General features: G+C 38.1%; 1 protein-coding gene across 1 annotated transcript in view; it reads right to left on the bottom strand.

Annotated features, from left to right (window-relative positions):
• TSHR (thyroid stimulating hormone receptor) overlaps window positions 1-26,587 on the bottom strand; it is a 154,208-nt gene that overhangs the window by 62,195 nt on the left and 65,426 nt on the right. The window contains exon 3 of the mRNA XM_059915806.1: window positions 5,173-5,244. Coding sequence (XP_059771789.1) covers window positions 5,173-5,244 — 72 coding nt within the window. The remainder of the gene's footprint in view (window positions 1-5,172; window positions 5,245-26,587) is intronic.

The following is a 26,587-nucleotide window of genomic DNA, read 5'->3' as shown; positions in this document are numbered from 1 at the left end:
TTTATCTGAAAGTTTCCCAATTCATTGGACCTATTCATCCTTCTGGTTTCATTCAACAGATACTTCCTTTAGAAGCTTTCCCCAAATTTCCTGATTAGGTCAAGTTTCCCATAGTATATCCTCATGGCACCATGAACTTCTCCTTCCACTAATTATCACCATGAAGCTTTGCAAGTGCTTGGATGATATTTGATTGATGTTGTCTCATTAGACTGCGAGTTCTCTGAAATGGAGAACTGTGTGTTTCTGATGGACACTGAATTTTGAGTACCTTTCATATTGCTTGTCATGTAGTAGACTTCCAATAAATATGGATTAAGTGAATGACTGAGTGAATGAATGAACAGATGAATTACTCAAAATAGCAGAAAATGAAAGATGTTAGAAAAGAATTCACCAATAAATAAGAGGCATTTTTAATGGAGTACCTAATTGCATGAGGTCAGAGATGTAGTTACAAAGAAGATGAAGAAAAAGCCACATTTCTCTAGTGGAACATTCCATAGGGTGGTGACTATATATTCTCTCAAGACTTTTCTTCTTGATTTTGATGAGGCTGAAAACTCAATATTTATTTTGAACTTAGTAAGCGAAAGGCAACACAAATAAAATTTTAAGTACTAAAAAGGAGAAAAGAGAAACTTCTAAATACAATTTGTCAAGAATACATAAGGGGTGATGTTTCAAAAAGTCTCCTAAATTCCATCTTGTAATAAGAATGACTAATGCAGCCAAATTCAATGACTGCCTTTTATTGAGAGGCATTTCTATGACATTTGGGAAAATTAATGATTAACAGATGGTGTCCACCTGTGGCCGTAGCAGAGCTTCTCAACCCTGGCCATACAACTGAACTATTTGGGAGGATTTTAAAACATAAGATGTCCAAAACTCGGTCCAGGATAATTAATTCAGAGTATTTAAGGGATGGGGCAAACACTTTTATTTTTAAAAAGCTTCCCAGATGATTCTAATGTGCAGGCAGGGTTAAGAACCACTGGCCTATAGTTTGAATTGAATCTGCCAGTAAAATATTTTCATTAACACAATGTTTATAAGAGGAGTGCTGACTGTTCCATTTGAGTTTTTTTCTCATGGGTATTGTGTGTATTCTAAAGGTCCTGCGCTTTCTGTTTTGAATTATCTATTCTCTAAACAATTATCCTTTGATTTATCAGGTCTCCCAAGTCATTGCCACTTGTGGATAACATTACATAAATTATTTTGATCCAAATATCATATCTCTAACATAGAGGAAACCATTGAAGATGTTGAAAAGAATTAATTTATTGTGTAGAGATTGTGGGGATTTATAATGGATGAAGCTGAGCCATCTGAAGGACAAGATTAATTTTGAAGGCTGCAAACTTGTTGTCCTAACTTTGCATCATATCCACTGCTCCAAATTTTCTCCCGAATTTCTTAGTTTAGGAGGTGCAAAGCTTTCTTAAGGTTTTAGTCATTCAGCACACGTCATAATCACTGAAGTTCCAATTTCTCCAACTGAATGATACCTCCTTAGAAGACTCTTATAGCTCGGTTGCGAAGACACATATAGGAACCATTTATTCAGTGGGATAAAAGCAGTGATTCCCTACTTGCTTATCCCATTTTTATAATCAGGAAAAATCAGATCCCACCTCTTCCTCATATTTCTTCTTGGCATGCAAGTCTCATGTAATAACTAGAGTAACCATATCATTAATCATCCAAAATAGGATATTTTTGTGAGTTAATACAGGGTGCTATTAACAATTATGCTAGAATAATAGGTGGGAATTTGTACTGTTCCAGGGAAAGCTACCTGGTGATCTCTTGCCCCCTAGATGTGACACCTCCCTAACTATTATTTAGGTATGTGTGTATGCTTTCATTCAACAAATATCTATTGAACATTCACTATATGTCAGTAAATGAGCATTGACCACTCAGACCTGTTCCCTAGCTTCAAGGAACTCACAGTAGTGGGAGATACAGACAGGTAAATGGGATTAACATGTAGAGTGATAAATTCTCTGATGGGGTTCAGGGCACACTTAACCCAGACTGGAGAATCTAAACATAGTCTACCTGGAAGGGTCCTCATCAGGACCTTCAAATCTGCCTGGATGTCCTGAATATCTCAGTCAAACTTCCTTCTTTTATTGCCCATCATTTTATTTCAAACCTTCTCAAATTTCTAACTCTGCCCTTTCTACCCAAATATTAGTAGATAATCTTTTTAATAATTTGTAGAGAAGATGGAAACCTTGAGATGAGAATTCCTTGAACCCCCCTCTAATAAGCCTATTAATTTACCTGCACCTGCCCCATCTCTAACTACTATTTCTTGTTACAGTACAAAAGGTGCCCATCTTCCTGTAGAAGGTCAATCCCTCTATTTGGACCCCATTCCCTCCTGCCTCCTTAGGGACCTCATGTTCTTAAAATTGTTCTTTCTTCAGTTTTTTTTTTAAGCCTCTCCTTCTCTTTGATGCCTTTCCCTGTTCCCAGTTACTTCTACCTGTTTATGACTCTCAAGTCTTAATCTCTACCCAAATCTCTCCTGAGTGCCCCTACATACCCAGAATTTCCAGTTCTCCTTAGTCTACTTTGATTTTTTTTATCCTTTTTGCCATATCCATATTCCCTTCTGTATTAATATATTTATTTATTATGTTTTTGGTTCCTTGCCTATTTCTTTTCGTTCGAATGTGAACTCCACAGGGGCATGGCTCTTTGTCCATTTGTTCCCTGATGTATCCCTATCTCTTGGAAAAATGATCAAAATATACCAGGGACTGAATAAATATTTCTTGAATGAATTAATAAAAGAATTTTATCCTGATATCTATTAGACATAGCTGCTTGATGCCTCAAAGGCACCTCAAATGCCACAGGCCCCAAATTGAATTCCTAACTTACCCCCTGTCCCTCCACAGCAAATGCACAGAAAACTTCTCTACTTTGGCAAATGTGTTCATCAACCACACAGGTGTCCTAGTCAGAAATGTCGATGAAATTCTCCATCTCATTCCACCTTCAAAATCAACCAACTTTTAAGTTTGTCAGTTCTCCCTTATTTCTCAAACCTGGCCACTTTTTCTTTATCCCCACTCAGCCTTCACCATTCAACTTGCCATCCCCTCTCCCCAGGCACTGCATCAACCTCCTCACTAACTTCCTGTCTCCACTCTTGCTCCACTTCCACCCCTTTTCCACAGCACAGCCAGGGAATATTTCTAAAACATCTGATCTGTCACTTCCCTGCTTATAATCGTTCTGTGGCTTGGTCCTTAGGGAAGATTTCAAACTCCTTCCAATGATTCACAAGGCCCTGTACCCGCTTCCCTCCCAGTTTTGTTTTTCTCTACCGTCCACACTCCCAGCCTAAGCTCCAGCCTCAACAAACTTATTTTTAACTTCACTGACATCCCTTTTCTCTTCTGCTTGGAATTATCTTTCCATCTTTTGTTTTTTGGCCAGATAATACACATTGCAAATTAGGCACCATTTCCTCCAGGAAGCCTTCCCTGACCCCACCCCATATCCAGGTAACAGACCTCTCATATGAGTTCCCAGGTCACTCTAGAACTGACCCCATCATGGCACTTATCACTCTCTTAGGAAGGAAACTGGAGGCTCCATAAGTATTGTCTACTGTTGCATATGACACATCTAGCAAAGCACAAGGCACAAAGTAGGGCTCAGTAAATATTCATTGAATGAATGAATGAATGAATATAGCCAAGTAGAGACACCAAATAGGCAATTGTATAGGGGAGATCAGGGAAAAGGAAGAGCTAAAGGGGAATTTGAGGCTTTTAGCTTTCAGACCACTAAATGGTGCTGCTGTTAAAAGAAGGAGTAGAGAGGGAACAGTTTAGGAGGAAGATGATGAGTTTATTTTGGATATGTTGTTTGAAGTGCCTGTGGGACATCAAGGTGACACTATTTGGAAGGAAGTTTGTAATACAGGCCTGAACTGCAGGAACAAGTCAGGGCTAGAGATACTCATTTAGGAATTAGTTGTATTAGGTAATAGTGAAGCCAAAGGAATGGGAGTTTTCATTCAAGGTGTGGAGGGTATAAAGGAATTAGGACAAAATAAACAAAGACCTGGTATGTAAGTAACTGAATGAAATGAAATGAAATGAAATAGGAATCCAGGAAAGGAAACTGAGGAAGAGTAGCCAGGGTAAGATGTTAAAAAGAGGGAGAGAACAACATCAGGGAAACCAAAGGAGGCAAGAATTTGAAAAAGGAAGGGCTGGTAGAAAAAGAAAAAAACTGCAGAGATGTTCAGCTGGGATGGTTTCTCAGTCTCAGCACGATTGACATTTTTGGACTAGATAATGCTTGTTGGAGGTGGGGGGCATCCTATGCCTTGTAGGTTGTTGAGCAGATCCTTCACCTTTACCCCTTAGATGACAGTAGCACCCTTCTCTCCAGTTGTGACAACCAAAAACGTCAAATGTCCCTGACATGACACAATGGACACTCAATAAATGGTCATGAAATGAATAAATTTAGCCAGAGACCACACAGGCTGGTGGTATTGTCATTGGTAGGCCTGGATTATCTGCATTGCTTGTCAGAATCAACTAAATGAAATAAAGACCAGGCTCATTTCAGACACAGATATACTCTTTGTCAATGCAACATGGAACCCCCTTTTCTCCTCACTCTTGAGTGTATAGCAATTCAGTTTTCTACGATTTTAAATTTTCAAATTAATTTTAGTTCTTTTTTAAAGTGAGAAGTCTGAAATCACTGGCTACATTTATGACAAAATGTAAACATTTGTACTAGTGGTGAAAAGAGAATCAAGAATTGGTAACTAGGATAGATAGATTAGAAATAGATATATAGATCTGTTTATGGGAGAGATTCCTGGCTAAGGTGTTGTCACATCTCAAAATATATTGAAATACATCAAGAATTATTAAATTCTTAAGGCCAAAGGAATTTAAATTTACTTTAGGTTTAAAAAATCATTTAGGAATTAGGGAGTAAAGATGTAGCAAAATCAAATAAACATCTTGTACATAAACTTCATATATATTAGAAATGTAGATGTTATTGACTTATGCAAGTGTGGTATATAACAAGTATTTTTCTTGATAGAACACATTTAGAAAATAACATGTCACAATTGCAAACTTCTCTTTATATTAAAAAAAATTGACTTACATCCTGGAAATATTGGGCAGATTTGAAAATGCATGACTGGGAATGGTTTTCAGATGAGTCTCTATAAACTTCCTATGAAAATAACAGTTACACAATTAGAGTTTAAATCATTAGACTTTTCTAGTAACCCACCTTAATTATACAGAATACATTATTAGAAACATGACAATCCTTACAATGTATATTTTATCATACATAAGCAAGAAAGCAATTTTTCCCCCAACAAAACAAGAATTGAGAGTGAGAATCAAATGCAGACAATAAACCTTCAAACTTTGCCTTTGAATTATCAGTGAACTAGTATGCCTTGTGTAACATCGTATTTAATTTGTTAATGGAAAGGCAACATAATATATTCATAAGTTTATTAGGACTACTGAATTCATTGTCAATGGAAATATCTTGAAATGCCACCAGAGTATGTATTAAGAGGATTAAATGCATTTGATATATCTTAAAGATTAAAAATAGTGGTATGATTATAATCTTTTTGCCCAAGCAAAGGTCTCTTCAACCATTACCTTGATCTTATCATCAACTTGCTGCAATTTGGAAATAAATGACTGACAAGGAGCTAATTCTTCTCAGGATCATGACGTCTTTGTTGCATATGCAACCAAAAGGTTGTGTCTTTTCTTCCAGTTTGCTTTTTTGATACTTTTCAGAAGGCTGAGAGTGGTTTCCTTACACAATGAGACCTCTTTATGCACTCCAGTATGTCTCTCCACCTTGATCCTCCATTTTTTATTGCCTTTCTTTGTTATAGCAACTGCTTGAATAGAATTCTGTATGGAAAAAGGTGTACCTACTGTTCTAGCTGGCTTTGCAAAAAGCCAATGCCTCACCATGCTTATCCTCTTCTCCGTGGGTCTGTTTTTGCCATTTAAATGTTGGTAATTACACATTGTTCATTTACTACCTTTTTAAAAGACATCATACTGAGATTGTGTATTTTTCCTTCTAGGCTGCAGGGTTTTTTCTCAGTAATCTATTTCCTTGATCTATGTACTCTTTGAACTACTAATTTTTGCAGTGATTGAAATACATTTAGAATTTCTGGTTTCTGGTTCTGCATGACTGGAGCCTGGAAGTCACCCCTCCCTCCTAACAGTAAGCAAAAAGTGGAACAGACTGAAAAATCAACAACTCTTCTTGGATCTGTGGGACAGGGGAAGACATAGGGCAAACCACTGTCCCCAGGACTGGAGAGACAGACAGGTAAATACAAGGAGTCCCTACTTCCCAGAGCAGAGACTCATGAGCAAAAACTATAAGGGGGAACCAGTGCCAGGGTAGGGTAGGAAAACCTGAGCTGTGATTGACCAATTGCCAGAGATGCAGTGCAGACAACTCTGAGAGTTGGAAATTCTAGGAGGACCTAGTCACAGGTGGACCTCCACAATTTTGTGAGATTTACCTCCAGGAGTTCCACAAGGTTCTAAGAGTAAACACTAGGGAAAAATCCCTTTGTGCTTCTGTCAAAGGGAGGGGAAAAGGAACCATCTGGAAATACAGTTGACCCTTTAACAATGGAGGGGTTGGTTAGGGGCACCAACACCCACACAGTCGGAAATCCACGTATAACTTTATAGTTGGCCTTCAGTATCTGCAGTTCTGCACCTGCAGATTCAACCAACCACTGCTGGATCAAGTAGTATTGTAGTATTTACTACTGAAGAAAATCCATGGATGAGTGGACCCACGCAGTTCAAAGTCATGTTGTTCAAGGGCCAACTGTACCTCAGAGCACTCTGTTCTTTTTAACAAGGCCTGCCCTTGGGGGAAACTGGTTATCCAGACCCCGTGGAAGGGAATACACAACTCCAGCTCCCTCTAGCCGTTCTGTCCCACCTAGGGGGAGAGAAAAAACTGAGAAACACTGGTGAAGTTCACAGTCCAGAGGCATAGGCTCACTAAAAGCCCTAATCACAGGAATACAGAACACTTCCCCTCCCCTGACATCTTATCACCACGTTACTAAGACCTGTGTATAGCCATTCCTTTTACCCAGTACATCATGTCTGTCTATCAAGAAATACATCTGTAACTTGCCTAATCAGAGCCTCAGTAAAACCAAATTAATTTATAAAAGGGGGCAGAGGGAGGCGACGTGAATGACAGAAGGGTAGATTGTCAGCCCTTTGCAACACTGGTGATTCAGCGTAAAGTGCAATATGCCTTCATATGATTCCAGAAATTCAGGTCCAATAGATTACCTGTACTCCCTCACAGGTCTCCCACTTACATGCCCTTAATTGGATTGATTAAAAGCCTGTTGGTCCAGATCCAAATTTCTGAAGTTAAAAAGAAATGAGAATAACAAGTCGTTGGGACTAAAATCTCCTAGTAAAATTGGGCCATGCCTAAGAAAAACAAAGGATAAGGTACACACCTGCTGGGTACCACCCGAAGAGACTTACTTAAGCTCACAGATAGTCTTACTTATAGAGCATGTCCTAAGGCATGGATATTGAGGGCATACTTATCTAAGATTTTGCACACTGCTTGTAGGTAATGCGGACTTAATTTGTAACTTTCATTGGCTAAAAATTTGGGGATTTATTCTGTCTTCAAAAGTAAAGAACCTATACTTAATTTAAAAGAAAATTAGAGTAACAATGGTTTCCGAGAAGTTTGACTTGGAACAGAAATAGCATCTAAATGCAGTTTAATAGCCTTTGGTTAAAGTTTCAAATAATGTTTATATCGTTTTCCAATATATGAATTTCTGAAATTTGTAATACATGTTTCTTGGATTTTCTCTCTCTCTTTCACACACATAAACACATACACACTTCAAGTCAGAACAAAGATCTTTTTCCTACTACTGAGTTAGTTGTAGCTGATGGAGTTCTGGACACACTATCCCAAAACATATTGTGTTGGCATACTGAATACTTTAAGCTGGAGGAATCTGAGAAGCAGAGGTGTAGGAAGGATTCTCTGACTCCCCTTCACACTCTGAAGCAAGCCCTAAGACCCTCATGTGAGAGGTGCCCTCCCCGGAGGAAAGGGGCAGCCTTATCACGGAAGACAGAGGGATGCTGAGGGGATTCTGAATGAACAGACCTTGCAAGTTTCCCCTAGTTTACTATTCTCAGCTCATACCCCTTTGTCCTATCACATTTTCCCACCACTTTCCTATCTTCATCAAACCTAGCATAAGAATGCTCAAGTTTAATCACTTCTTCAAGTCTTCATTTCTTCATAAAGGCTCCCATGTCATGTAAAACTTGCATTAAATATATTTGTATGCTTTTCTCTTGCCACTCTGTGTTTGGTTACAAAGCCCTAGCTGAGAACCTAGAAGAGTAGAAGGGAAATATTTTCTTTTCCTCACCTACACGCAGAATGTGTTTTAAAAGACAAACATTTTTGAAATGCTAACATTTTGCTTGATTGCACAAACAAGATATTCTTCTCAGCCAGATTTCTCATCAAAGAAAGCCACCCATATAAATGCACTGATAAGAATTACGTATCTCAGTACAGCTGTCTTACTAATGATACGATATGCACAATAAGTCCTAAGCAATAAGTCCTAGCCTAAGATGAAAATGAATGATCTATTTATTGAATGAACTTAGTTAATAACATGATGATTATAATGCAGAAGACTGGTTTCAATAATGTTAAATGAATGAACTATCAGAATGGCCGCTGATCATATAAATTGCCAAATTCAATTTAGCAGCTTGTACAATTTACCTGGATATAATCATAGTAGTGTGTACATAATCTGTAAAAATAAACTCATTAATGAGTTAAAAACATATTTTTTTACTTTGGGTATAAATTGTCTTGGTTGCCACTCTAAAGTTCACCACATATCCTCTACTTTCTTCCCCAGCTTTTAAAATGTTATTATTCTGATTTACACAAAAATATGTAGGAAAAGTTTTCTCTCAAAGCATCTATCTCCCTTCTAATAAAGAGCAGATATCATTGGCTAGGACATGACATCTAGCTAATTAAATAGTGAAGATACCGTATTTATTTATAGAACCTTTGTTCCATTTTTCCCCACTAGTCTTACTATGAGGCTCCTGGAGAATAAGTTATTGTAATATATGGATGCCTTTCTGACCTCTAGCTGACCCCAGATGCATGAGCCTTAACCCTTAAGGAGGTTTGGTGGTGGTTTTGTTAGGCAGTAATTTTGTAACTAGAGCTAACTGATACGTGTTTATCATCAACTTCTTTCTCTTTTTTGTCCCCTCACCTAGGGACATACAGTTGGATGTTCTTTCCATTGTCTATATTTTCAAAAGCAGAACTTTATTCAAAGAATCTTGTGACATTGTGATTACTGCTTTAAAAACAGATGGGAGAGGAAAGAAAGCAAATGATTGTAATTATTTGGCCAAAATATTTTATTTTACTTTCAGAATACATTTTGAATATTTTTAGAAGAGAAAAATACATATCTAAGAGTATATTCTTTTGATAAAAACATTAGAAAAGCTTCAAGGTGTTACACTATTATCCAAAGGATTAGCAGCAAAATAGTGTTTATTTCATATGAAAATACACCAGGTACAGAAGAGACTCTGCTTTTTTTTGATGGTTCAAAATAAGAAGGCAATGATTATTCTCTCTAAAATAGAATGAAAAAACTCAGAAGGCTTACTTTATACAAATAGTATCAGTATTTACTATTAATGACTAAGGCATCCCATATAACTCATTGGGGAAAAAAGTTTACAGCTATAGTTTTGTATCCTAAGTGGACTATGTACATTTAATAGTTAAACAGGTTGGCTTTAAGATATGGAAATTACAAGAGAGAATAAATATTTAAGCTGATGATGTAATTTAATTTGTTTTTCTAAGACTTATTTAACCAAGAAGTATCAGTGAGAATATGACTTAGAGTCAAATGTTTCCTTTGGGTTTTGAGGAGGCAAGATTTATATTTCTCAAATATCTGCATTTGGAAGCTGCAGTGCAGAAATAGAAATGCATGTGAAATGCCACTGATTGACTTACAGATTTTGCTGAATAGGATCCAGTTTTAAGTACCGTCTTCTTTGTTCTTGCAGTAGTGATGGGAGAGGGAAATCTGATTAATGGGTAGTTCTCTATGTTCCAACAAGAACAGTTTGCACAATTAAATTTTTCACAGTAATCTTGCATGATAGTAGGCTCATTTCACTGAAATTTTATCAACACGTAAATCCAATCAACATTCCAGCATCTTGTATTTTACAAGGTTTCTGGACTCATAATACATAGTCTGTGTGTTGGTGTGTACATGTGGGTGAGGTTTTAATTAATCAGTGCTTCAGGTTTCCCATTACAGCCTTTACTTGATAAAAAATGTGAAGTATGAGCAGATGAGCCAGACTGAATCTCATGAGTTGAGAATCCCTGCTGATCTTCTTTGCCATGGCTGAGCTTGTGTGGTCCAGAAACACCAAACTTTCCACTTGCGTGTCACATTTTTGGTCTCTTGGCGATCAGGCTGAGAATATTTTATTTTTTTATAAATTTATTTATTTTTTAACTTTTGGCTGCATTGGGTCCTCATTCCTATGCACGGGCTTTCTCTAGTTGCGGTGAGCGTGGGCCACTCTTCGTTGCAGTGTGCGGGCTTCTCATTGCAGTGGCTTCTCTTGTTGTGGAGCACGGGATCTAGCCGAGCGCAGGCTTCAGTAGTTGCAGCACGCGGGCTCAGTAGTTGTAGCTCGCGGGCTCTAGAGCGCAGGCTCAGTAGTTGTGGCGCACGGGCTTAGCTGCTCCGCGGCATGTGGGATCTTCCTGGACCAGGGCTCGAACCCGTGTCTCCTGCGTTGGCAGGTAGATTCTTAGCCACTGTGCCACCAGGGAAGCCCAGGCTGAGAATATTTTGTGATTCTGCACCAAGCTTGTTTGTTTAATACTGTCATCTGCATTTCTTTCTGGTTTTTTTTTTTTTTTTTGGCCGTGCTGTGCGGCTTGCGGGGGGGGGTCTTAGTTCTCCAGCAAAGGATTGAACCCAGGCCCTGGCAGAGAAAGCATGGCGTCCTAACCGCTGGACCGCCAGGGAATTCCCTCATCATCTGCATTTCAAGGGCTCCTTTTTATTTATTTTTTTAATTAAAAAAAAATTTAGGAGAAAGAGTATTTTTTATTCAGAATTACATTAATTCTATTTTTAACAGCTTTGTGGAGGTTAATTGACATACAAAAAACTATACATAATTAATGTATACAATTTGATGAGTTTGGCCATATGCATCCATATGGATTTCATGCACCCATGAGACCACAACAATAAAGGTAATAGACATATCTATCACCTCCAAAAGTTTCCTGTGTCCCCTTTTTTTTTGTTTGTTTTTTCTTGGTTTTCGTGTGTGTGTTAAGAACATTTAACATGAGATCTACCTGCTAAACAAATATTTAGTGAACAATACATTATTGTTAACTATAGGCACTGTGTTGACTAGCAGATCTGTAAAAGCTCCTTTTTATTAAATACCTGTGTCAATCAACTGATAATTCATTTAGATGTGCCAAGTGTGACCATAAAAAGTACTGGACATTGTTGCTTTTGTTGTGGTCATCCATGTACAATGCTTGGTGTCAGTCTATCTCTTGTAAAAATAAAATACAGTGTGTGTGTGTGAAAAAAAAAAAAGTACTGGAAAGTACTGGCAGTAGAAGAAGAGAGAATTGGTGCAAATAATCCAGATACTTATATATTGTGAAGTTGTACACTATAAACTGGTCAATATTAAATATGATGTTTATCATTTGCCCATTGTTTCTACTTTGCTGAGAAAAAAATTCTCATTGGTGAATTTGTTTTACCCTTGTGCAAATTTTTTTTTTTTTTCTAACTCTGTGGTGAGTTGTGAGAGAGTGCAGCAAGCACAGGGATTAAAATCAGGGATGTAGACCCAGAAGAATCACGCAGTCAAATAGTTGGGACTCTTTACACATAGGCCGTATGTTTAAGTATGAACAAATTTTAATCTGTACTAAGTTGTGTTTTCTGTTTTTGGTGGTAGGGTGGGATTTCAGTCAGTGCTGCTGCTGAATTATTTACAAACAGTACAAAAATACTAGGGGATGCCTGCAACACAAGGTGTGAAAGTACAACACCCAGATTCCAGAGGCGCCTATGAGTCATCATTTTGGGACAGACAGTTTCCGTTTGGGCTTTAATTTTTGTGATCCGAGACTTAGAAGCCCAAGCAATGGCCTGACAGATCTGGCTTATGGAAATTGTCTAGCTTACGTCATCTGGGAGAGAGTTTTCTATTTATGATGCTTGGTTTCCAGATTTAAAAATACATATTTAATTTGGTTTTAGTTCATTTGGGATACTTATTGTATTGAAATTTTTTCACACGTATAATTTGTGTCCAGTAAGATGCACAAATCTTAAATGTCTACTTAGATACTTAAGGGTATACCAGTGTGTCAACGAAAAAACTAATCAATAGTCAGTCTAAGAATGAAATGGAAATTTTTATTTGAGCCAGGACACAGTCTCTCAGAGAGCTTTGAGAACTGCTCTGAAGAGGTAAAGGGGAAGGCCAGTATACATTGGATTTTGGTGAATGGGGTATATACAATCAAACACACATCCCAGCAGAAATTTGCTGCTAGTCACAAGGAACAGACGTCTTAGTTAATGGTTTAGTGCTTTTCTAAGTATGGGAAGATGCAAGAATCCAGGTTTATAAAAAATTTCCCCTGGGCTTCCCTGGTGGCGCAGTGGTTGAGAATCTGCCTGCCAGTGCAGGGGACACGGGTTCGAGCCCTGGTCTGGGAGGATCCCACGTGCCGCGGAGCGACTAGGCCCGTGAGCCACAACTGCTGAGCCTGCGCGTCTGGAGCCTGTGCTCCGCAACACGAGAGGCTGCGATAGTGAGAGGCCCGCGCACCGCGATGAAGAGTGGCCCCCACTTGCTGCAACTAGAGAAAGCCCTCGCACAGAAATGAAGACCCAACACAGCCATAAATAAATAAATAAAATTTAAAAAATAAAATAAAATAAAAATAAAGCAAATAATTAAAAAAAAAAATTTCCCCTGAAAATATCTATCTGAGGGTCTGTTCTGCCAGTTTTCCCAAAGCACAGAGTGCCTCATCCTGATCGTTGCCATGAATTCCTTTCAAGGTGTACTGCAGGTCAGCGACGGCAGTGGCTAATGTGTAGACCTGGATAGTGGACAATGTTCTTTATTTTATAATCCCTTCCCTTTCGGTCTTAATTTCAACTAAGGTTTGGGAGGCATTTCATGAGCAATTTGTCCCATGGTGCTAGGAATGCTCACCCCCAGGTCAGGTGAGGATTTCGTTGATAGGCCATTCAGTGTGCTGTTACTGAAGTAGGCCCTGTTAACAGTAGCCAAAATCCTCTGGACCACCTGTCTTACTAGTCTGTCATGGTCCAGGAAATGGTTCCCTCTTGTTGCTTCTTCTCATAATTAGAGTTACACTCTTACAACAATTGATCTTATAGAATTATAAATTTGATCAATTAGGTTTCAAGGCGCCTAATCATCATTAATTTTATCTGAGTCTCAGTCACACATTTGGTAAACAATAATCTTGTACAATTAGGCAGAATACAAGTAATATGACTAGTATTATTAGTAGGTCATCAGTTAAGTATTTAAGCTAAGAACTTCCACTGGGTGTGGGCCAGTATCTCCCCAGGTCGTGTGAATAGTCTGTTCCATACCAATCGCTATCTTTAAGGGAAATGATACACTGGCATTGTACATACAGTTCACCGGAGATGTCTGCACATACAGCGGAGTAGTGAGTCATTGTGACTCCTTCTAGGATTGAGCAAGGAATGTTTTCTTCCAAGGAGTTACATGGCTGGCGCCAGAAGGAGGAAATTGATCTTTAGGGTTGAGCAGTTATTTCTGCTGTTGGGAGGTCTGGTTAACATAATGCAGACACACAATGTGCACTAGAGGGGAGGGAGGAGGCCAAAGGGCAGAGAAAAATTTTATGTTTAAATTTTTCTTGTCTTGCCTTAAAATATGAATTTTTATTTCATCCAGTATAGGTAAGTATACTTATACTTTACATATATGAACACATATATCCATGTGACGAGGACCTGGATCAAAATATAGAATATCTCCATCATCTGAGAAAGTTCCCTTGTGCCCCTTTCCAATCAGTAACTCTGTCCCTCTCAGAAGATAAAAACAGATTGCTCTCTTTGTTAACTTCACATAAATGTAATCATACATTAGCCACCCTTTTCTGTCTGGCTTCTTTTGTTCAACATAATGGTTTTGAGATTCGTCCATGTTGTTGCATGTATCAGTCGTTCTTTCTTATTGCTAACTATGAATATACATCATTTATTTATTCATTCTCTAATTGATATTTTTCCAGTTGGGGCTATTATGGTTAAAGCTTCTATGAACATCCGTGTGCAAACTTTTTATGGGCATATACAATCATTGCTCTTAGGTAAATACCTAGGAGTGGGATTTATGAATCATAGGTAAATATATACTTAATTATAACAAAAACTGCTGGTTTCCAAAGTGACTGTACCATGTTCCCTCTTACCAGTGATGGATGGGAGTTCCAGTTAACTCCGCATCCTCACCGACACCTGGTATTATCTGTCTTTTAAATTTTAGCCAGACTGGTAGATGTGTATGTAAATACCAATCTTGATTGGTATTTTTAACTGCTAAAGGATTTGGAGATATGCACAGTCATGTAAAAAAGTATATTTGTAAACCCAAGTGTGAAGGTTAATTTTGTGTGTCAACTTGACAGGGCCATAAAGTGCCCAGATATTTGGTTAAACATTATTCTGGTTGTGTCTGTGAGGGTATTTCTGGATGAGGTAAACATTTGAATGAGTAGGCTGAGTAAAGTAGATTTCCCTCCCCAGTGTGGATGGACCTCATCCAATTCATTGAGGGCTTGAATAGAAAAAAAAAAAGGCTGTATAAGAGAGAAAATTCTTTCTCTCTGCCTGCCTATCTTCCAGCTGGGACATTGGTCTTTTCCTGCCTTTGGACTCGGACTTAACTGGAACTTACATAGAGTCTCTCCTGATTCTCAGGTCTTTGGACTCAGACTGGAAATATACTGTCAGCTCTCCTGTGTTTCCAGCTTTCCAACCGCAGGTCTTGGACTTCTCAGCCTCTATTACCATGTGAGCCAATGCCTTATTGTAAAAAATCCTTCTCTCTCTGCCTATGTCTCTGTATATAGAATATATATGTATGTATTCTGTTTCTTTGGAGAATCCAGACTAGTACAACAAGGATGTAAATTGAAAATGATAAATATCTACATAGCTCTGAGCCAGGCACTATGAAAGTACATTACATTTATTACTTCATCATCATAACAGCCGTGTGAGTTAGATAATATTATTATCCCCATTTTACAGATGATGATCTGAGATACAGGAAGGTTAAATAACTTGCTAAAAGCCACACAGCTGTTCAGTAGGAGAGCAGGGTTTTAATCACAGGCAAAAAGACATCAGATTCTTCAGTATACACTACTGCTGTTCTGCAAAGTATGAAATGTAGATGATAATAATAATACCTACCTCATAGGGTTGCCATGAAGATTTAACAAATTATTGTTAGAAGCACCTAGAATAATGTCTGGCACATAGTGGTTGCACACTAGATGAGTTTTTTTTTTTAAAGAAACAAAAACATGCAAATCTGTTTGCCAGTTTATTAATCGATGATGAGAAATACAACTGTCACATGGACCAGAGTAGTCATGATGCCAAGCCCATGTTTCCTTGTGGGCAGACTATTGTAGGGAACCAAGACAGATTCAGAAGATTGCTTGAAGAGCATGAAATCCATCAAAAGAAGGAGATGAACTCATTTTTTTAATGCTCCCAGGCTAAGAGAGCCTAATATCACCACTTCTTACAAGGAATGACCTTGCCTGTGGGATCACAGCACTTTGCATTCACTGGTTTAAGTTTCATTTGTCTTGGACATTGACTAGACAGGAATTTCCACAATTCTCATGTGTGACTCCACTTTCTCTCTGCGTTTATGGCTGATCAGTTCTCTGCCAGATGGATATTTTCTTCAACTAGATTGCATGAGGTCGTTCTATTTCCTTTAAGAGATTTTATATATCTCTATTATGATCCATTATGTGTTACTTTAAAAATTTCCTCTATTTCATTTGTTTCTAATTTACTAGGGAGCATTACAGTGCAGCCTCAATATTATTGGGAATATTTTATTATAGAGCCTTGGACTACTGTTTACTTTGTGTGGTAGTCTTACCTGGTATGTAAATAAAAGAAAAAATGTAAACGGTTCCCTTTAACACTCTTCCCCAACCCTCATGGAGCATTTTAGGCTTTGACGAGCACTGTTTAAAACCTATATATTTGTCTAAACCTTGTTATTTTATGGATGAATAATATGAGGAAAGGTTGAGTGACTTAAGTTCATATAATAAAGTAATAGCAGTCCTGCAAGCCTTCCACTATAAAGTGTACATACATATGGTGTTCTGAAACTACATAACCATAGGTACTTTCCTTTGTTGTGAAGGTGTGACCCAGAGGCACTTCAGGAATCAACACATATTTAGTACTACACATATGCTGAGTGCTTACCATGTTCCAGGCACCATGCATGGTGCGGGGAACGCGATGATAAACAACTCAGATGGACATCCTGCCTTCAGGAAGCTGAGACCAGTGGAGGAGCTAGACATTAAAAAAGCTATTTAATACAGTTAACTTACTATATTATTATCATTGTGTTAATGCTATGAAGGAAGAGCCCAGATCTGTGCAAGTGCATAAGGAGTCTTCTCCAAAGAACTGATTTAAGCTGAAACCTGAAGGCTATAATTTATAACAGAATCTGAAGGATTAAAAGTGTCAGTGAAAGAAGCAGGGTGATGGACTGGGAGTCAAGGCATTTTGAACCTTAACCAAAGAAGGGTGATAATATTATCCAGTCTTCTCACTTAGTTATTATGAGGAGAAATGAAAAGTGAATTATATATCGCACAATACTGAATGAATGTCAGGAATTATAATGCATGAGGTCTTATATAAAATGATGCCCATAAACATAGCTGGCCTCCAGTTTGTACTCCTGATAAAGGCACTTGGTGAACACTTGCCATCTGTCCAGTGTTCGGAAAGTAGCTTTCCTTAAAAATGGCAATGCAGGCTTTGGCAGAGGGTAACATTAACATTTTTTTCTGGTAGTCACGTGCAAATTGGCAGTTCATTAAGTTCAACATCTCTCATTAAAATTTCAAAGTACTGTCAGTGAATTTTATCCAGGGAGAAAAGACTATTGGCTTAGGAAACTTTCAAACCAGTCAGGACAATGAGTGAAACATCAAAGAGTTAGTATGCATAGATTTATCATATATATATTCTATTCAGAAATGTTAAATACCAGGGTCAAATATTTTTGAAGGCGATGTGTGTGTGTGTCTGTGTGTGTATGTGTGTGTGTCTGTGTGTGTGTGTCTGTGTGTGTGTATGTTTTTGTTGTTGCTGTTGTTGTTAGGGAGAAGAAAAATAATTTTATTTACCAAATGATCAAAAAGCAAGTTCTTCTCATTCCTAATTTGCATTTCAGGTGTTAATATTTTTGAATGAGTTAATTCTCTTTTCTGTGCTTGCGTCTTAAGTGTTATACACTGATTTCAAACCACAGTCTTCCTCCCTACCACTTCTGCTGCTCTTCATACATTTATGTAGATCCAAATTTCCATTTGGTATTGTTTTTTTCCTGCCTAAAGGACTTCCTTTAACATGTTATTCTTCTTGTTGTTGTTAGTGCAGGTCTGCTAGCAATGCCTTTGCTCAATTTTTGTTTATCAGAAAAAGTCTTTATTTTGCTTTCAATATGGAAAGATATTTTCACTGGGCATAAAATTATAGGTTAACAGCTTTTTCTTTCTTTCAGTACTTAAAGATGTCATTCTGTTGCATTCCAACCTGTGGAGTTTCTGACAAGAACTCTGTATTTATTTTTTTCTATGGTTTTTTTTTTTTTTAAAGTATTTGTTTATTTATTTATTTATTTATGGCTGTGTTGGGTCTTCGTTTCTGTGCAAGGGCTTTCTCCAGTTGCGGCAAGTGGGGGCCACTCTTCATCACTGTGCGCGGGCCTCTCACTATTGTGGCCTCTCTTGTTGCGGAGCACAGGCTCCAGACGCGCAGGCTCAGCAGTTGTGGCTCACGGGCCTAGTTGCTCCGCGGCATGCGGGATCTTCCCAGACCAGGGCTCGAACCCGTGTCCCCTGCATTAGCAGGCAGATTCTCAACCACTGCACCACCAGGGAAGCCCCATTTTATGTATTTTTAACCATAGAATTCCATTTGGGTGTTCTCCATATCTTCCATTTCTCTCCTCATTATGGTCATGTTTTCTTTTCTTGAGTTTCTTTAGAAGACTTATAACAGAAATTTTGTGTCATTGTCTGTTAATTCCATCATCTCTGTCATTATGGGTCTGCTGTTATCAACTGATTTTCTCTTTGTTATGGATCATTTTTCCTGTCCTTTTTTCAAAAAAAAAATTCCTATTGCTTAGAGAGAGAAGATAACGTGGAAGCTGTTACTGAAGGGAAGAAAAGATTTACTGATGTCCACTGTGGTAGTAAAAAGATGGCCACAAATTTTCCTCCACTTGAGTTTGGGCTGACCTTGGTTGCTTGACCAAAGAATGTGGTAGAAGTAGTGTTCTTGTGTTTTGAGGTTAGATTAGAAGATGTCTTGAAGCTTCTGCCTGGGTGTCTTTGAATATTCTCCTAGAGGGCCCTGAACTGTCATGGAAGAAGTCTGACTACCCTGAAATGAAGAGTGTAGGAGCTCCAGTCACAGTTCCACCTAAGACCAGCATTCAGCCATCCCCACGAAGCAGCAGACATGTGCAGGAACACACCTTGGGCTCTCCAGCGACACCCCTTTGTCACGCGAATACCATTAAGTGAACTCTGATGATGCCATGAGAATGATTCAGCTATATCTTATCCTACCCCAATTCCTGATTATAATTTAGATATAATACAATGGTTGTTTTAAACCTCTAATTTTTTATGCAATAATAGATAACTAAAATATCCAGTCTAATATTGTGCTATGAATTTTATATATATCACATATTGCTAAGAGTAGCCACATCTTATCATAATTAACCTCACCAAGCTGAGATAAATGTAATAGGACTGATTTAATAAGCACCTGCAGAATGACATAAGTTAAGCTTCATGTCCACTGTTCTCTTTCCCTCTATTATTTCTATCCTGGTTGCAAAGTTACTTGAAAACTTGGGTAATAACAGAGTTTAATAACCTGTAAAGAGGCAAACTAGAAATGATTCTTCTCCATGTAGCATTGTTAGTGTTTATTTTACCACCTATGTTCCATCAGTACAATGGGGGAGAGAGTTTAGCTGCCTTTTGACTGGGCTGGCCAATCTCAACTCTGCTAATAACTGTCTCTGTGACTTTAGGTGAATTTTAAACTCTCTGAGCCTCAATTTCTTTTCATGTGTGGAGAATAGTATCTCTTCTCATTAACCCACAGGGTTATAATGACCACCAGGTAAAACAACCTAACTGAAGTTAAATGAAAATTTTATGATTGTGATTATAATAGTATTAATAGGTATTATAATTAACAAGCATTTAACTTCTTATCTCATAATATTTGCCCTCCCAATTATAGGGATAAAGAAGTGGTTTGAAGAGAACAGAGGTCTCTCATTTTCAAACTGAAATTGATTCTGATTTAGGGAATAGTGAAAGGTAGAGGTTGAAATTAGATCAAAAATAACTCAAGGCCCCATGTGACCTAGGCTCACTGCAATGTCATTTTCAAAGAAATACTGTTAAGTCAGTAAAAGGAAGTCCTGTCTTTACTTGTGGGAGTTAGCGTTAAAGGGGAACCATTCTTTTTTTTTATTTGAACTATAGCTGATTTACAATGTTGTGGCAATCTCTGCTGTACAGCACAGTGACTCAGTGATACACACACACACATATATATATAGACACTCTCTTTTTGATATTCTTTGCCATTATGGTTTATCCCAAGAGATTGGATATAGTTCCCTGTGCTATACAGTAGGACCTTGTTGTTTATCCATCCTAAATGTAATAGTTTGCATCTACCAGCCCCAAACTTCCAGTCCATCCCTCTCCCTCCCCTGCTCCCCTTTGGCAAGTGCAGATCTGTTCTCTGTGTTTGTGAGTCTCTTTCTGTTTTGTAGATTGGTTCATTTGTGCCATATTTTAGATTCCACATATAAGTGATATCATATGGTATTTGTCTTTCTCTTTCTGACTTAATTCACTTCGTATGACAATCTCTAGTTGCATCCATGTTGCTGCAAATGGCATTATTTCATTCTTTTTAATGGCTGAGTAGTATTCCATTGTATATATGTCCCACATCTTCTTTATCCATTCATCCATTGATGAACATTTAGGTTGTTTCCATGTTTTGGCTATTGGGACTAGGGTTGCTATGAGCATATGGGTACATGTATCTTTTTGAATTATAGTTTTGTCCATGTATATGACCAGGAGTGGGACTGCTGGATCATATGGTAATTCTATTTTTAGTTTTCTGAGGAACCTCCATACTGTTCTCCATAGTGCCTGCACCAACTTACATTCCCACCAACAGTGCAGGAGGGTTCAAAGGGGAATCATTCTTTTTTCTTTCTTTTTTTTTTTTTTTTAACATCTTTATTGGAGTATAATTGCTTTACAATGGTGTGTTAGTTTCTGCTGTATAACAAAGTGAATCAGCTATACGTATACATATATCCCCATATCCCCTCCCTCTTGCATCTCCCTCCCACCCTCCCTATCCCACCCCTCTAGGTGGTCACAAGACACCGAGCTGATCTCCAAAGGGGAATCATTCTTAATCCTCACAACACATCTTTAAAAGTCCTTTCTCTGCTTCTCCCTTCTTTCAAACCCACTCCTGATGAACCTCCAAAATTCTCTATAAAGTTTCTGCCTCCCTTCCTTTTTCTACTTCATTCTTTCCCCAAAGTGTTGGGGAAAAGACAAACTGACAAGACAAACTGACAAACTGACAGTGTTGGGGAAAAGACAAACTGACCAAGCCTTATTGGTTATTTGTGCCTCATTTTTATTTTATTTTAATTAATTTATTAATTTATTTTGGCTGTACCGGGTCTTAGTGGCGGCACACAGGATCTTCACTGCGGCATGTGGACTTCTTAGTTGTGGCATGCAGACTCTTAGCTGAGGCATGCTTGTGGGATCTAGTTCCCCGACCAGGGATCAAACCTGAGCCCCCTGCATTGGGAGTGTGGAGTCTTACCCACTGGACTACCAGGGAAGTCCCATCTGCCTCATTTTTAGATGCTATCTTACTCCACACATTTTCCTGATTTTGTTCCACAAATTATACAAGAAAATGGCTCACAAGGAGCTTTCCTTGGTGGGGAAGGAGGGAGGCACAAGCTAATAAATATTGTCCTCACTGCAAACAATTTTATTTAAAAAATAACATTAAGATGCTTTCTTACCACAGTTTAAAAATCAATTGCTTTTTTATACGGCTACAAACACTCAGTTCTCCATATCATAAGACTCTCTTGGGGTAAGCTTTTCTAATAGACATTTTATGAAATCATTTCAACTGGATGATAAAACGAGTTGCCTCAAAATGGCCAAACACTAATTTTCCCCCCATGAAATAATTTACAAGATTTCATTATTATTTCAACCTTAGGGATAAGCTTTATTAGTATTACTACTGTATCTGATATCCAATTAAGCAGACTGGAATTTGTGTATGCGCAAGAGAAGGTGCTATTAACATTGTCAAGACATCAACACATCTTGGAATAGATTTTTCTTGTTTTAGAAAGAATCACTGGGGCTTCCCTGGTGGCGCAGTGGTTGGGAGTCAGCCTGCCAATGCGGGGGACATGGGTTCGAGCCCTGGTCTGGGAAGATCCCGCATGCCGCTGAGCGGCTAGGCCCGTGAGCCACAACTACTGAGCCTGCGCGTCTGGAGCCCGTGCTCCGCAACAAGAGAGGCCGCCACAGTGAGAGGCTCGCGCGCCGCGATGAAGAGTGGCCCCCGCTCGCCGCAACTGGAGAAAGCCCTCGCACAGAAACGAAGACCCAACACAGCCAAAAATAAATAAATAAAATTAAAAAAAAAAACAAAAACAAGAAAGAATCACTGGATTTTCCTGTCTTAGTCCATGTTGCCCAGAAGCAGACCCTGAGGCAAGGATTTGTGTGCAAGTGATTTATTAGGGAAGTATTCCTAGGGAAACTGTAGAGGGACAGAGGGAAGCAGGACAGGAAAGAGTGAGAAGTGTGTGTGTGTGTGTGTGTCTGTGTATGTGTGAAGTGTGAGAGTGAAGGTGTGATTTCAGGCAGAGTCCCAGCCTCGGCGGGGTCCCACAGAGAGCTCTGGAGTATAGATCATGCCTTAGAGTTGGTCCTCACTCAAAGAAAGAGTGTGGCTTTCATTGTCCTACTTCAGTCCATTATAAACTCCTCAAATCAGCTCCAGGCATTCCTCTAAAGAGCAAGCATGATTTGCTAGAAGCAAAAACACACAGAAGTTGGGGAAGGGCTCCACTGAAACAATACAGGGATCTAAATTGATATGGATGGAGCACCACAGTCTGCTGTTTCCCATCTTAGTTACGTATAGGTAAGTAATACAGGAACGAATACTGTAGTTTACTAGGGGCCTGCTGCTGGGCTAAGTGCTTTATGTTACATAAAGCCTTACATAAGCCTTACAACACCCCTGTGATACAAATAGTATTAATTTCCATTTTACAAGTAGAGAAACTGAGGTTCAGTAAGGTTAATTGACTTCCTCAAGGTTACACAACAAATGAATTGGCAAGGATTTGAACCCAGGACCTTGGAAGCCAGAGGTGAAGCCATGCTGGGAGAAAGGTAAGAGAAGCCCATTGATGAAGCTCTCTATCCCATTACTTTTTTGCTTGAAGGGCTGATCACTGAAGAAGATATAAGAAAGTTTGTACCAGGATCAAGGTCTCCTGGGAAGGAAAGCTTTTACCCCTTCCTAACTGAGCTGAGATGTAACTAGAACCTCACTAAAGGACTAAGATGGTTCTCAGTGTGATTTATTGAAAGGAAAAGACACCCAGGGGCCCCCTTGATGGAACTTACCTGAGTGGTAGGGCAATCAAGACTTCTGCCCTAGACTCTGCATGAGTTTAGTTATGGAGCTAATAGTGATTCTGTGCAGGGTGGACCTGTGGCTGGGTCATCCCTCTTAATCTGATCACTATGGAAATAATTGCTTGTCATGAGAACGTAAGGTAAGACATTGTGATCTGAGGCATTCGAACATGGAACTTGCTTGGCTGAGTATAAGATCTTCTTTCTTTGAAGACCCACTTCATTCCACGCAGAGACCTGGAAGAGCAGTGGCTTCATGGCAACAGTGGGCTATTTCTACTTGCTCTTAGGAAGCAAAACTGACTTTGTGAAAAATAGTCAGCCTCTGTGAATTTTGAATAATTTGGGGGTAAGATGGAGAGAGAACTCAACGAACGATCTTGCCTTTTTCCCACACCCTGGAAACGAGACACTTGAGGCAGATGTTTTACATTCATGAAATTACCCTTTAGATTTCTAGCTTCCCTAACAATTCAGAAAATGAAATGAGTTTGGATTTATGTTTTCATCGCAATAGCGATGATGACTCAAAAAACAAATGATAACATAAAAGAGATTGTGTTTACCTATTTTCTTTCAGAATATCTACTTGGAAAAAAGGAAGAGACTGTAATTGTTATTGTTTTCTTACATGAGCCTGAAAAGCATTTAAAATGCATTCAACAACAACAACAACAACAAATAAATAAAATGCATTCAATCTTTAGACACGTGTATGGTTTTTCTGATAGTTTCATGAGGATCCTTTATGCATGCTAAACTGAACATTTCAAAGTATCCAGACAAACCTGGAAACTATTATTTAGTTGGCTGCAATTTGCAACTATCTTCCTATTTTTTGGATTACCTGTAAAAGTGCTCCCTGCTCCCTCACTCCAAACATGAGCAAAACAAACCTAAAGAATAGACTCCTTTGCGATAGCAAAAAATTTGATAATTAGATAGTTGCAATGTCCAAAGACAAGGGATTGGTTAGATAAATTATGGTACATGCACTAAATGAAATATTATTCTGCCATTAAAATTTATCTAGAAGTTGCATAAAAAGAACATGAGAAATGTTTAAAAGGTACTATTAGGTAAAAAATAACTAGTCACAAAAGAGTGCATGCATTATAAAACTGTTTTACATCGATTGCACAAAAAAACTTCTAAATAGATGTTCTACAAAATATTAGAAGTTCTCAGGGAGTGGGATTAGAGATATTTAAAATTTTCTTTTTGTAATCCGTACTTTCTAATTTGTCTACGGAAAACATGTATTTCACTTGTAATGAAAGAAAAGTTATTAACCATTTTAAAAAGTGTGGTTAGGTGGAGCAGGGTTGGATCATTTTTACTCATAGCTATGAGCATGCTCTATAGTTCTAGAAGAGTCATTTTTTCATTAAAAGATCAAAGGCATGGGGGTTGGGGGTTGCGCATAGTGGAAAGAAGGAAGTATGGGTTCTTTCAACCCAGTACGGTAGCCATAACTTCCCTTCACAGAGTACAGCTGCAATGCCCAACACAGTTGTCATAGTCACATGTGACTCCCAAGCCCTTGAAATGCAGCTGGTATGAACTGTGGGTGTAAAATACACACTGGATTTTGAAGACTTAATAAGAAAAAAAGTAAAATATTTATAATATCTTATTCTGACTACATGTTAAAATTATAAGTTTTGAACATACTAATTTGATTAAACATACAATTGACACTAATTTCACCTATTTCTCTTTACTTAGTTTAATGTGACAACTAGAAAATTTTAAATTATGTACGTGGTTTGCATTATATTTCTCTTGGACAGCACCAGAATAAAGAGTAAGCTCAGCCTTAATAGTCTATGTTTCTTTCTGAAGCACAAAAGATTTTTAGGAAATTGTCCTAAATACATGAGATACTAAAACATAATTGAAAGGGAATAAACCAAATGATGCAGATTAAAAAAAAAAAACTTTTAAAATCTGAAACCAGATACCCTATTGGTGTTCTATAGTAGCAAAGTGTAAATAAATGAAGAACAATGTAGATAGAATTGCCCTTAAAATATGTTTATTTCTCCAAATGGAAGCTTAATGTTTTTCCCAACCAACACACTTTATATTTTTACCATAACTCAAATTATTACTCAATTAAAAATAAGTTTTGATAAATACTAATCATCAAAATATTAATGTAGATACTCGGAGCCAATGCCCACTTTGTCTCTTATGGTTGTAGTTCCTCCAAAGGTATGACTCTAGAGACCTAAGCTGCATGACCTAAACTGGTGACTTGATGCCAAGAGCAGAGTGGCAGGGTGGAGGGAACCCGTGTTCTTCCAAGTATAATGCTGTATATGTCACTGGCAGGTCAGCTTTCCATCTCCCCTGTCCCCTGTTGGAAAAGTATATACAGGTTTTCTAAGATCGAGGGCTTATGCAGGGCATACCTGGATATTCAAATCTATGGAAGAAAAATCTAGAGATTTCCTGGTTGTTTTATTCATCATGGCAATCAGTCAGAGCTTCCTGGTTCCCAATACTCTTTAGCTTTCACAGACAGGTCTGAAGTTTTATGGTGCTATAATTTTATATGAAAAGGGCAGCAAAACATGATGTGTACCCCTGAAAAATCTCCAGTGTGATAATGGAAAAATGTCATGACCAAAAGGTCATATTTGCTCCATGTGTATTTTATACAGAAATCATTTCCTATTGACAATTCTCTTGATTAAAACAAAAAAGACAAGAAAGTCACATTCACCTTTCCTCCTGACAATCCTCTCAATTGAAAAAACAATAAAAATGAAACCACATGATTTTCGATTATGAATGAAATAGTCTAAGTGGATGGGAAATCCAAATGCATCAGTATCTGGGAGGTCATATTCAGATAATTCCATTCAGAATGATTAAAAACACTTCTCAGTGAAGTCCTTTTTTGAGTGATGCCTTCAGGTATGGAAAAGCTGGTTTCACAAAACAAAAGATCCTTGGTAAAAAGAATTTAACATTTATCTCTCGTCATGATTTTTAAATAGTGCTTCTATGTGTTTTAATTCACTGAAAGAGAAAAGGATTAACACCAAAAAATTTTACCTCGTATTATAATTAAAGTAGAATTTACTTTCAATGAAATTCAGAGAAAGGATTTCAGATTTTTAAAGAAAATATATTTTGATGTGATGACCTGGAACTCAATCCCTGAGGTGAAAAATGAATTTAACCAAAAGAAATACAATTTGTTTTTTCTTGAAATTAAGTGAAGGATCAGTTTGCTGTG

Source organism: Balaenoptera ricei, chromosome 2 (genome assembly GCF_028023285.1).
Source record: "Balaenoptera ricei isolate mBalRic1 chromosome 2, mBalRic1.hap2, whole genome shotgun sequence".
NCBI classification, from domain to species: Eukaryota; Metazoa; Chordata; class Mammalia; order Artiodactyla; family Balaenopteridae; genus Balaenoptera; species Balaenoptera ricei.
This window is presented reverse-complemented; position numbering and strand designations above follow the sequence as displayed.